Source organism: Ostrinia nubilalis, chromosome 1 (genome assembly GCF_963855985.1).
Source record: "Ostrinia nubilalis chromosome 1, ilOstNubi1.1, whole genome shotgun sequence".
Lineage (NCBI taxonomy): Eukaryota > Metazoa > Arthropoda > Insecta > Lepidoptera > Crambidae > Ostrinia > Ostrinia nubilalis.
The window spans coordinates 3,788,873-3,802,185 of NC_087088.1; the positions used below are offsets into that span (position 1 = coordinate 3,788,873).

The 13,313-nt window shown below is 36.8% G+C and overlaps 1 protein-coding gene and 1 long non-coding RNA gene across 4 annotated transcripts in view; both read right to left on the reverse strand.

Moving 5' to 3' along the window:
• The window catches only part of LOC135084943 (protein bunched, class 2/F/G isoform-like), a 191,580-nt gene that overhangs the window by 85,332 nt on the left and 92,935 nt on the right, over positions 1–13,313 (reverse strand). For 2 of the 3 annotated variants that reach the window (XM_063979866.1, XM_063979735.1), the window contains one exon: positions 6,310–6,441. The exons of the other annotated variant lie outside the window; for it this stretch is intronic. In XM_063979866.1, the coding sequence (XP_063835936.1) occupies positions 6,310–6,441 (132 nt within the window). The remainder of the gene's footprint in view (positions 1–6,309; positions 6,442–13,313) is intronic. 3 annotated transcript variants of the gene reach the window in all.
• LOC135075100 (uncharacterized) lies at positions 9,591–11,113 on the reverse strand. The gene is made up of 2 exons (XR_010257963.1): positions 10,429–11,113; positions 9,591–9,695 (listed from the first exon to the last, which is right to left on the reverse strand). It is a non-coding gene; the product is annotated as an uncharacterized LOC135075100 (long non-coding RNA).

Sequence of the window (13,313 nt, forward strand, 5' to 3'; positions counted from 1 at the left end):
CATCATTTTGCTACTGGTGTTCAGCTGTGACTGGCCTCCGAGAAGCCACATCATGTTTCTTAGTTTGGCATCTAGGTGCTTCCTCTTTGTCCATATATGCTTTCTCCAGGTTAGCCTGCGGTCCAGGTGCAAGCCCAGATACTTAACGTCCTCAGCCTGAGGTATTTGGATACCATTAAGTTTGACCGGTGGGCAGGAGTTTCTTCTGAGAGTGAAGGTTACATGCACAGATTTTTCTCCGTTCGCTTTAATACGCCATGAATGGTACCATTTCTCCATTTCCGTCAGGCTTTCCTGGAGATAGAGTTTTCATTAGTGAAAAAATATATTTGTGTTAAGATTTAGTGACAAATCTTATAAATTTGCGACCGTAAAATGTATGCGCCTCGACCGAGGCGTACAAAATGTTTGATTTATTATACAGGGTGTTAGGTAAATGGGTTTATAAGCAGACACTGGCCCATGTTAACGTGTGCATATAAATGGTATGGTGAAGTCAGAATTTTAATTTTCACACAAATCTGATTTTATAAATTTTATTTTGTATGAAAATTTAAAAAAATATGATATCACTGACTACACCAACCATACCATTTACATACAATGTTAACATGGGCTAGTGTCGGCTTATAAGCCCATTTACCTAACACCCTGTATAAATAGTTACTTGTTATTATTTTTATAAAAAAAATACTGTTTACAAAACAGCACATCGTCAGTTTATTACTTGACACATTCGCGACACCCCCGACTTTTGCATGTCGAGCGCATACCGAGATTTGAATTTCGAAGGAAAGCTCGCGTTTCGTCCGTTTATATGAAGTTACAATACTGTATGATAGTATTACCGTGACTATGCGTTTAATAGAGCCGATCTGTTTTCAATGTTCATGGAAGATGATTGAAATTCATATTAGCCAAAGACTTTTACAAATTGAAAGCTCCACCATTATAAACTTTTACGTCTTTCATCATCATCATCATTTTCAGCCATAGGGCGTCCACTGCTGAACATAGGCCTCCCCCAATGACTTCCACAATGGCCGGTTGGTGGCGGCCTGCATCGAGCGTCGTTATTGATATTTTATTTATTTCTTTCTTTATTATGAATATGATCTACAATATCTAAGATGCGAATAAAAACAAATATAGTACAAAAAATCCATAAAAAATTAAACTGCATTTTCGTGCGCACGCGTCTGTCGAACTTAAAGCCAGCAATTTTCTTAATTTACAAAATAACACGTTTTACACTTATGCATTATATTTTCGGCTTGTTTTGACTGTAAATTATTTTTATGGCCCAAACATGTTAAGAAACGAACGTGGGTTTGTTTTCATTTCGTGTCTGTTCACGACAGGCAGGATGCTTGCAAATTAACTAATATACATAATTATATGTTTTTTCTTAATTTAAATTTTACGATAAGTACTAAGATTAGTAAACTTCGATCAGATATCAAACTAATTTTTACATTTTCATAGATAGACGAGTAGATGTATGAGCATTGAGCAACCTATCATTTCTCAAGGTGAAAATTCCATTGACCTTATTACCAAATTAATAAAGTCTTATGTAATCTTAATGACCGTGAAATTCACGCGGGCGAAGCCGCGGACAGAAGCTAGTGTTTATTAAGTGCATAGTAATGCAAAGCCCCATGATCACAATATAATATTGATTGATTGATGACATGACCTTAGGCTTAGATCCTTCATAAGATCAAATCATGATGACGCACGTATCTCGCTCGAGACATACATATAGGTATGTTTACGTAATGCATAAAACATAAAATCTTTACTTAATATCTCTCTTTGGTTTATCATCTACTAAATTATTCATAATCTGCTTTCATGCAGTTAATAACATGAACTTGTCATAATCGCTTGCCATATTTAACTAAGCTACTGCTGTAATTGACGGAAACGCATACTTTCCCGAGTAAAAAAGTCCCGAGGGAAGAAGCCGGGTGGGTTTGCTTGAGGAGAAACAGCACACGTTCTTTAATTGTGGGCATAATTCGCGCTACTGCTGCACAGGGTCGGCAAGTATGTGTTATCCCTGGTAAAGTCATCTTAAACTTGCAAAATGCAACAATTTTAATGCAAAATTCATTACTATAATAACTCAAAATTAGTCACGGTAACAAACTTTCCTATCTTATCTGTAACATCTTATGGGGAAAGCGCTCGCTCCACCATAGATTGCATCTGCACCCCCGGGTGAGATTGTTATCAAGAGCAAGTAGGTCCTTAAAAATATGTTTTATTTACATAGAGATAATAAATTAATTGAAATCACGGAATGAAATAAAAGTCATAGTAATGTTACTCACGTTGCCAAATTAATGCAAATAAAGATTTCATAATCTTTCGCTTCATAGCGAGAGAAATTATGCTTTGATTTATTTGTCTCTAAACACGTGACAACCCTGTTGAATATAACCAACTATGTATTTAGCTCGAGCGAACGAAGTGAGCAATTACAGCTCGATAATCGCTCTCAACTGCTCACGGTCACTTATTTAATGTTCTTAGGGGTCATCCATAAAGGACGTCACACGTAAAGAGGGGGGGAGGGGGTTGACAAAGTGTGACATAGTGTGACAAGGGGTGGGAGGGGTCCTAAGTTTCGTGACATCACATTTCAATTGTTTTAAATATTTGATATAATATTGATTTCATAAAAAAAAGTACTTAATTTAAATGGAATTAAAAATAATTTTGGAACTGCTGTTAATTTAATAATTTTTCGATGTGAAATTGCAAAACATGTGACGTCACACTAGGGAGGGGGGGGGGGTCTCAGAAATGTGACCACCTGTGACAAGGACGGAGGGGGGGTCAAAAAATCATGAAATTCGTGTGACGTACTTTATGGATGGCCCCTTATTAGCGAATACTTGGAAACACATTTTCAAATACCGTTCCTCGCTCTAATCAAACATTGGACGAAGATCGCCATTTACCAGTGACCATATCTGGGTTTATTCATTCATCAACTTTTTTTCACCTTGAAGAATAACCCTTGTTATGGGAGCAAAAACTTAATGACATGTGTGGTAAGTTTTTGTAGGCTTAATAAATTAAATCGTCTCAGGATAGGAAGTAAATCGATTAATAGCAGTTTTGTTGATTTTTGTGTGTCATTATAATGTAATCAGGCATTCAATACAAAAAAAAAACTAAAACCTTTTGACAGTTGAATGAGATCATGCACATACATTCAACTATAACAAATAAACCCATGGCATCTGTTTCAAACACATTATTCATCTTCAAAAAGGACGCTACGTTAATTGTTATCTTCAAAGTGGTTTTTGTTCTTTAACAATTAATTCATTAATTTATTTCCGAGCCCTCCTAAATTAACCTGCCTGCATCATTTGTTGGCTGTCTTCGAACAAACTGGCCTCATTTGTTATTCTTTCCTTTATTTTTGCATCATTGTGTAAGCTTCGTATCTTACCGGGTACCGTAATTCGATGCAAGAATCGCCTCCAACCTCCAATATGCTTTTTAAATTCGTAAGCGATTGTGTGATTTCGTATTCGAATTCTTATGCTTCAGAATACATCTTCAGGTCCATAATGTTAGCAAATTTTATGTGCACGGTCACATTGTCGAGAGGTGCTCGATTCTGATCTGAATATTTGTATAATCGAGCTGATAGTCGGATAGTAACTTGCGAGTTGAATGACTAAAATAAATAAAACAGGATTCAATATCATCATGCTTAGGTAACTATTCTACCTTTTATTTGGATGAACGTATGGATTAAATCGTTACTACCCAGATTAACATAGAGTTCAGTGTAGACTGAAAAAAGACGTTTTTGAAACCATTTATCTGATGTTAGTCCCTATTATAGTAGCAGCAAGCATTATCACATATTATGTAGTTTAATTTTTTCCGAACATTGGCGTCTACATAAATGTACCTATGCATGGATCACGTTAATATTCAAGTCTATTTTTCCAAGTTAAATATTAAGGAAATTTTTGGCAATCCACATCTTAACCATGTAATGTATTTACATTACATATCACTGCACCCACGGCAGCTGTTACTAGCAAAGTTAATTCCGGAACTTTCAGGATTTTCCAGATGTTTCAGAACAAGAAACAAATGAACGAACAAACACATAAATATGAACAGAGGATTTATGATTGTCGGTCATCACCGACGAATGTGTTCATGCAGTTATAACCGTTTAATCACTTCCGTTCTTACAATTCTGACCCTCAAGGTCTTGTCATTGACAAACGGGAATAAGGTTTCAGTTTATTCAACTGCACCAATGCAATTTGAAGATAATTACTTCGAGAAAATTATATTTTAATGAATCATCCAAGTTCAAACTTCAACTGTTATTCCTTCCTACAGAACAGAATACCAGCATCATGTTCTGACACACGCTGAATAGGTGTCATTTTGGTTCAATAAATTCTGTCAAATTATTTATATTGTGTTTGAATCAAATAAATTAGTTTTCTAATTCTTCAAATACAAAAATAGAAACCCACACTCGTTAACTTAATAAAAGTAATCAAAGTTACAACAAGTAGACAAAATCAGACGTCTAACAATCTAACAACATGTCTACGCCAAATGCCAGTAATCATAGCCAGATACACCCTATATAAACTTTCGCCGAGCAAAATAAGATTCTTTCGACGCTTAATAATTCACAAGTTCTGCATTGCGTTTACCCTTGCTTTGACATCCAAACGTAAGAGTCAACAACCCATAGCTAGGGATGGCAGGCGTTTGACTGTAACCGCTTGGTTAAAGTTTCAGTCAAAAGTAATCGATTTGCTGGAAAAGGGCTTTTACACGTTCCAGTAATACTTTAACTCTACCATTGCTTTGGGACAGGGCCAGTGCTGAGAAGAAACAGCGCAAGAACCTCAGTCACCTTTGTGAGTCTTTCTGAACGTCTGATTAGTTCTTCTTATACTTTGATTACGTCTATAAATCAGGCTTCAAAATAACTTCAATCTCTAACTACTGAAAATATGTTTTTTTGTTGAAACTTATAAGTGAAAAGTTTCAAAGAAATGATCGGAGGGATTCGGTTTGATTGATAAAGACCAAACTAGTAGTAAAGACTAGACAATATCAGTACAAAGCTCATCAAAATATGTATTGGTATACTTAAGTTCAGAGCAGGCAGCCCTACTGGCAACACTGGCAAGTAAAAAATCTACAATGAGATCGTATTGAAAGCGCGTTCTATTTCGGGCGGGTGACGTAAGCCGCCATTTTGGACGCATCGAGTTATGATGACCGATCGACAAATATGTACTTACATCTTGCTTTGGAATAATTCCGCAATTTGGACTTTGAGTTAGAGAAGATGATAATAACACAATTAGAATACGGATGTGAATAGTTCCTATGAAGCTAGCCGAGTAGGTTGTTTAGTTTTCATGACTGTAGGTTTCTGTTTTTTTGTGAAATCTTGGGATTGATTGCGTGTATAACAATTACATTTAGTGCTAAAATGACACGCCTTTTAAATTAATTAGCCCACATAATTCATAGTGATAGACGCCAACATTAAACATCGCGTGAGATCATGACTTACGTTATGCTTTGAATGGCAGACGTTACTGACTAATTAGTAATTACCGCTTATTTTGGGAAACATCATTCATTCGTCGTTTGGAAGACTTACGACATTGACATTGTGCGATTTAAGCGGTGATTAAAGTTGATTACTTCTTTGGTTTGGATATGAACTCTTTTATCTCAAAGACGGTGTCTTTACAATGTGCAAAATGTTGGTACAAATTGCGTTATAATAACGTTCATAGTACAACCTTAATATTTAAAACGTCGACATTTAAAAGACTATAACTAAGAACATTTAAATACAACACGACACTATGAGAAACAAGACGAAAACAAAACCTCTAACTCCACAAGAAACGAAATAAAAAACACTCATCAGGCAAGCATGCACACAAACTAGGAACGTTTACATGGCATTTGAAAATAATACAATAACATTACAACTACTGTGGTCACATAAAAGTAAAAAAAAAATACCAACACCGTTATGAAATCGGAGATCACCAGCTTTGCAAACAGATTTAATTTCTTGACAGGCGACCTTATTCATTGAACTGTCAAATATCATGTTAGCTGATTTAATAACAGAAACTAACAAGAAAATGAGCAGAGCAATGAAACAGATCGAATCAAGAAGAGTAGCATCGGTCTGCGAAGTAACAATCTCCATAAACCAAAACCAGCCATAGCCAAAAGAAGCGAAACGTTCCGAGCGTGGAGCGTGTCTACCTGGAGTGTTGCTGATGGTTGGGCGGCGGCGAGGGAGCGCGTGACGAAGCCGCCGCAGGCTCGCGGGGCTCCGCTGCGGCCCCGGGGCTGCCGGCGCCGCTGCCCCCCAGCGCCATCGCCAGCCCGCTGATGCTGCCGACACACCACCACGTCACCAGTGCCCTAGCCTCAACGCGAACTGATATGTAATACGCCTACCTGCTCCAAAACTCTCGTCAAAACTATGATTCCAAAAGTTTAAGTTTATTCTGGATTAAAGACATTGGAGCAGATAAGCTAAATTCTCAAAATCGGATGATATTAACACTAAATGTGACTAAAGGATGTTAACATGGATAATACTGATCAAATATCAACAGGGATATCCCGCCAAGTTCATTAGTTAACTAGATTCAAAGGTATCGACTCTTGTTAAGACTACAAACAGCCGAGCGAAGCAGAGCATTCTCAGCGGGGTGAAGATCAATATAAGCAGTGATGTTCAGTTAGTGGCAAGACATCGGGGGTGTCAGTTATAATTAGGATTCTGGCAAGCAAGCATTCCGCATCGATGCGTTTTTCAGAAATTAAAAACTGCAAGACATTTTGTACAAATACCCAGTGATTACAATTGTTAAGATTTTCGCATTAGTTTCATTCATAGACAAAGGAAACAGTGGCACGAACATTGAAGTAATATTACTACGTATAGAACAGACATCGCGAACAAAATATGTGCAGTGCGGGGTGCGGGGCGGGAATTTGACGGACAGCTGTCAGTCAAATCCATGACTATCAAGTTTCATAATTTATGGCGATAAAATCTGCACCAGAAAATGTCGTACTTCATTGCTAGGATTGCGCGAATAGTGACGTTCCTGCGGTCGCCTCATCATAGACATTATGAATCGATTGTGAAAATAAACAAATCGACTAAATTGTGTTATTTATAATTTTCATGGTGCTCAATATCAAAAATGTTCAGCTACTTACATTATTTTCTTTTATTATATTGTGCGTTTCCTGTAATGTAATCTAAGCGCCCCTCCCTTAGACTAATATTAGCCCTCCTAGACAAGTGACAAAACGTGGCAGTTGAAACGAAATCACTTCGCTCTGCCGTTTTTTGGTGTTAGTTACTTCACTCTGTGATGCGAATTTAAAATTACAACTGGCGATTCCGAATGGACAACACGCATAAGTTGTAATATTAAGTTAAATTATGACTTAATTTAAAGTTTAGATCACACACATTACACTAGTTTTTATTTCACCTCAATCCATCCAATATTACCGAAGATAGAGCCTCGAGAAGTTTACGGACTTCTTAAAATTTTCAAAAATTTCCAATATTCGCGCGTGACGTCACAACATGATTTTGCAGCCCCCGCACGTTAACCCATTTACCACTTTTTGTCTTTTTCCAACTAAAATAAAATTTTACCTAACTGACAACTGTTGTTAGTTGTCATCGTTCAATCACATTTCAAACTAGGCGCTATAAAAGTAACCATTATTATGCCACCTATTGCCAATTTTGTGCACTATGAAGCCATTTTTAAAATTTTCTGGAAAAATAACCAAGTTTGTGTCTCTGTGCTCAATAACGAGTAAATAGTCCAGTTATTTGTTAATTTTACTTGGAAAGTTTTCCGGAATTTTTGAAAATTGGTGAATAAATAGATTTCGCTATGTTCTTTCCGAATTTTGTGACCTCGTTTATAGCCGCGCGCGCGCCCGCCTTATTGAAAAAAATCCGCCTTAAAAAAGGTTTTTGACAACTACTTTTTTCATTTTATAATTTTTGGGACATTAACAAGCTAAGAAGCTTTGATAAATGTGATAAATTTCATGTAATGTAAGTTAAATAGATTTAGAGTTGTGAAACAGTCAAATTAATGTACCTGCTAAATTGCGAGTTCTTTTTTCTTTGATCATGGCAGGACACGCTGCCGGGTGTCCTAAATATGCTGAAGTATAAAAAAATTCGCGTTGCTGAAGTATACATTTTTTTTTGTCTTGTTTGTTTCTACATTACATAATTATATCCTACTATTATTATAAATGCGAAAGTTTGGATGTCTGGAAGTTTAAAATAAAGTAAAGTAATGTTTATTTCTCACCAACATAACAGATAATATTATGATAACAAACAATCAGGAAAAACAAAAAGTAAGAATGTTGGTGGGTTGATACCTGAACTAGGAAGATTCCTGTGTCTCAGGTTTTTTACTCTTTCACGCAAAAAGTACTCAACGGATTTTGTTGAAACTGTACAATATTATTGTTTGTAACCCAGTTTAACATATAGGCTATAATTTATGCCGATCTGTGACACTAAATTTCACGCGGGTGAAGCCGCAGGCAAAAGCTAGTCGTGAAATAAATAGGAAAGTTTAAGGTTCTGAAACGTGGTCGCTTACTATGGGCCTCATAAGAAGGCTCAAGGTCACCCAAAGGGTAATGGAGCGGGCTATGCTCGGGGTTTCCCTGCGTGATCGAATCAGAAATGAGGAGATCCGCAGGAGAACCAAAGTGACCAACATAGCACGCAGAATTGCTAAAATCAAATGGCAGTGGGCGGGACACATAGCTCGTAGAGACGATGGCCATTGGGGCAGAAAATTTCTTGAGTGGCGACCACGGGCTGGAAGACGTAGCGTGGGCAGGCCTCCTACTAGGTGGACCGACGATCTGGTAAAGGTCGCGGGAAGAACCTGAATGCGGGCAGCGCAGGACTGTTCATTATGAAAAACCTATGGAAAACCCAAAGGCCTCTCGCCTTTGTCCAGCAGTGAACGTCATTTGGAACGACGAAATAGGAAAGAATGTAACTATCAAAAATCTTCTCTAAGGCAGCATTTTTCCAATTTCGCAACGAGCGCGGCAATCACACTTAACTAACAGACTAACAGAGAGCATAGCGAAATCTATTTTAATCACCAATTTTCAAAACTCACGGAACACTTTCCAGGTAACCACGTTAATTTGTACCAATCGACTGGACTATAATTAAATTGATATAAAAATTTGGGTACATCTTCACAAAAACAAAAGAACTGGTGCTAAAAGGGTTAAGTGACGTTTTGACATTTGTAGAGGGCCTTGTAGAAGGGGAGGCTATGGTGCTGAATGTGGATTAACTCGAGTGTCACAGTAACTTATTAGACTGCTAAACTTGATGATAAAAAGATAAAATATTTTATAGTCTGGTCATAAGTTCTGTCATATGATAATAACTTTTGAATTTTGAATGAAGGTTAAAAAACATTTTTTACTGAATTAGAATTAAAAAGAAAAAATGTGCGATAGTTCGAATTTTATTTTATGTGTAGTGGACGCATAAAGAAGTCCGAACTGTAGTTGTCACGTTGCATTGCTACGCGCCAAAGCAGATTTTCGTTGTGCTGAAAAAATTTAGTTTATCTTTTCATTAAATGATAGGTATAGGTGTACCAGAATCTCATGGCAAACAAAAATATTGGAAAAGTGTGTCTTTCATATGGCAAATGTCTATGGCTTTATTGTCACCTGTCAACGTAAATCAAGTGAACTGTCAGACGCAGCAGAAATTTTGTAATCTCTTCATGCCTATTTGTTATTTTTGTGAAAAAGTTGAAAAAGCTCAAGCAAGTCATATTGTTTTCAATGTGTATTGTAAAATAAGGCATAATGCAAAGTTAATCTTTGATTTTAAAGCGCGTCGTTGAGTTGACAGTAAGTTGGAGTGAAATTGGATACATTTAGTTTATTACCTAACTGCGTCAGAAGGAGGGTTTTTTTTAAATATTATTCTTACAATAGCTGCTTTATCGGGGGTTTCAGATGTACCTCACAAATTGGTGCAGAGGAATGGTGAAAATGTTATGACCATGTAAATAAAATTGAAAAAGATTTCATCAAGTAAGATGTAAGATAGAATAATTGAAATGGTGGAAGAGCAATTTATAATAAATAACTCTTTATCTTGATCATCTATTGAAGAAAAGTGGAATCCTTGGAATCGTTTTCTAGTTCTGAATGAAGTGATTAGTTATAAGTATGATACATAATAAAATTAGTTACATAAAGTAATACACAATTTACTTATTTTTCAAGACATTTTCCTATTATATTACTGACGGGATTGCTACCATGTACCTTAGTTTTGAGTTTCCAATATTTCGGCACTGTTGCAAGCGCCATGGTCACGGAGTAACTGAAGAAATTAAAACCAGACATCGTTCAGATGTGCGTTCAAAAGACCTGAGATTTAAAAAAATCCCACGTTTTGTTTAAACAGTAAGCGAAAAAAAAGTGACTTGAAAATGGAATACAAAATGATAAGGTATGGTAAATGATAAGTCTTTATCAATGAAGAAGCAGAAGTTCAATTTCATGTGACCTCCATCTAGGCTAGTTTCCATCGTCACTCAAAGTTTGGCTGCGGTCTCAAATTTGGGCTTAATTGAGGTATTTTTTGGGTGAGAGGCATAAGAACTAATGCCGTTTTATATCAAAAATTCATACTTAGAGGTAATCAACCAGGTACAAAGTATTTCCTTGTAAGTTAGTCTGCCACTCTTTAGTAAGTCCCGAAATCCCCACTTCGGCTCCCCTACTAACCATTCTAACCATTGTACACAGATAATATCTTACATGCAGCTTTTCATGTTACTACGTCACATTTTCTAAATCCGCGCGGAAAATCGCTCCTAGCGGAAGAGCGCACTTTGAGCTTGAATATTTCAGTCATTTTTAAAGATATCAAAAAAGTAAAAATACAGTATTCATTCTAATCTTTTGTAGTTTTTTTTGGCATCTTCAACAAAAATTGTGCGCCATGTCCATTCACAACTGAGGGGATTGTGGCTAATCGTGTTACTTGTGCTACAAGTACGTATGGGCTTCATACTGATGCTTAAGCCTTTAATAATTTTTCTTCCCGATTAAAATCTAATGTAATCGACAATCGCCTTGAGAATCGTTAACGGGTATTTTCTAATTCGATAAAAAAATTACCCATCTCTAGTTTAAAACTGTCATCCAACAGCGCACGAATTATCATGAGTTATAGGTAATGATACCATTACAGAGGCGACACTTCGTTTACGTTTAGTTTCTGCCTATTGAATTGGATACTGTAAGGAAACATCGTCATCATCATTTTAGCTACTGGACGTCCACTTCTGAACAAAGGCCTCCTCCAATGATTTTCACATCGCCCAGTTGATAGTGGCCTGCACACAGCGTCTTCCTGCTATCTTTAGTCAGTCCATCTTGAGATTTTAGAAAAATTCCCACTCGTCACGGTAGGGACAAAGCTAGGGATGACCCACGCCTCCACGACGTTCAGTTATTTTATTGTCACTATTGTTAACTATTGAGCTCCTCAGCGGTTGAGTACTCGTATAATTGCTGTACCTCAATTCTATACAAAGTGAGGTAGAAGTTACGGGACTATTCCCACCTCTCCTTTCCACCGCTGCATCTCCTGTGTAGCTAGCACCTAGATTAGTTGATTTAAAGCCAAGGTATTATTTCAGTTTTTAGGTAATGACTTAGTGCATCTAGAAAAAGAAAAAAGGTAAGTTCACTTTCTAATTTTTTTTGTAACATTGAAAAATCCTATATTACTATTATGGAAGCAATAAACGTATTGAGTATTGAAATCTAAAAAGAAGCATCATTTTTTTTAACGTTCAAGTGTTCCTAAGAAATTTAAATGGGAGCTTTTGGTAAACTTTTTGATGACAACGTATTGCTTACTTTTTCAGCTGTCGAACGAATTCACTTTTATATTTATAGGTCGTGTACATCGGTAGATTTTGCTAAATAAAAGAATCCATCCGGACTCAGAAATAAAAAAATTAAAATAGCTGTAATTTTTAAATAGTAGGGATAAATGTTTTATCAGTAGATTTGTCGATAAAATTGATCATATAGTACTTATTATTATTCTGTGATATTACTGCGCCCTAACGGGTCGGACACTGGTGACCAGACACACTGTATAATTATTATAATTTTAGCCTATCTCGTGAGCTAGGTGTCAATAATTAGGGTGATTTACTAACTAACCAGTCGCATACGAACAACAGCAGTGAGATTCGAACAAGTTTGATCCATGATGCCGCACTATTGTGTGAGCCCACTCGTAACCCAAGCTTATTTAGCTTAACACGAGGGGCTGGACGGGACTATTAGTAACTTGTGCAATACAAATTGCTAATAATCGTTAAAAAATCTTTTTATTGCTTTATTTAACCTTCCTTTCGTATAGTAATTTATGAGTCAGTGTCAAGTCTGCGATTTTTAATCTTTGAAATTTTCGTAAAATGGCTGCCGCCGCGGTGCCGCCTTGTAATTGACAAATTAAAATTAAATTAGCGTTTTAAAGTGCATAAATGTACAACATAATGGTAAAAAGTCATTCCTTGATTTTTATTTAATATGTTTCTGGAGTTATTTGAACAGTATTTTCGTGTATAGGATGGTATATTTTCAAAAAACAAAACTGCACCCAAGCGTGTTGTCACAGCAACCGCTGAGCACATACTAATTGAAATTCGGTCCACGGACCTATTTGCGTGCCAGAAACAATCTCGTTGACATGTCTTCTCTAGTACGTAGTACATTATAACTCAATGGGCACGAATGGCGTTTCATTTCACGTGGCAGCGTTGAGGTTTTCGATTCAGATGCTACTCAAGACTTGGAAACATAAAAGGAAGGTACGGGAAAAGTAAGGGGAATCGGTCACGCAGCCAAGGTGGGCGAGTACAGGCAATTAGCCGAGGCACATCAACGAACTAGAAATAATGTCAAACGGAACGCATCTAGAGTATGAATGGACGTATGTCGACTACAGGCGGCCGTCGCTGCCAGCCGGCCCAGCCGCTGCGACGCCGGTCTCAAGGCTATTCTATTGTTACACTAAATGAGAAACACACCTAATTGTTTCCTTAAGTGAGTCTATCATCCATATTCTAAGAAGTTCTGCAATTACAAACTGTGAATATGATTCAAATCTTACCTGGTTTAAA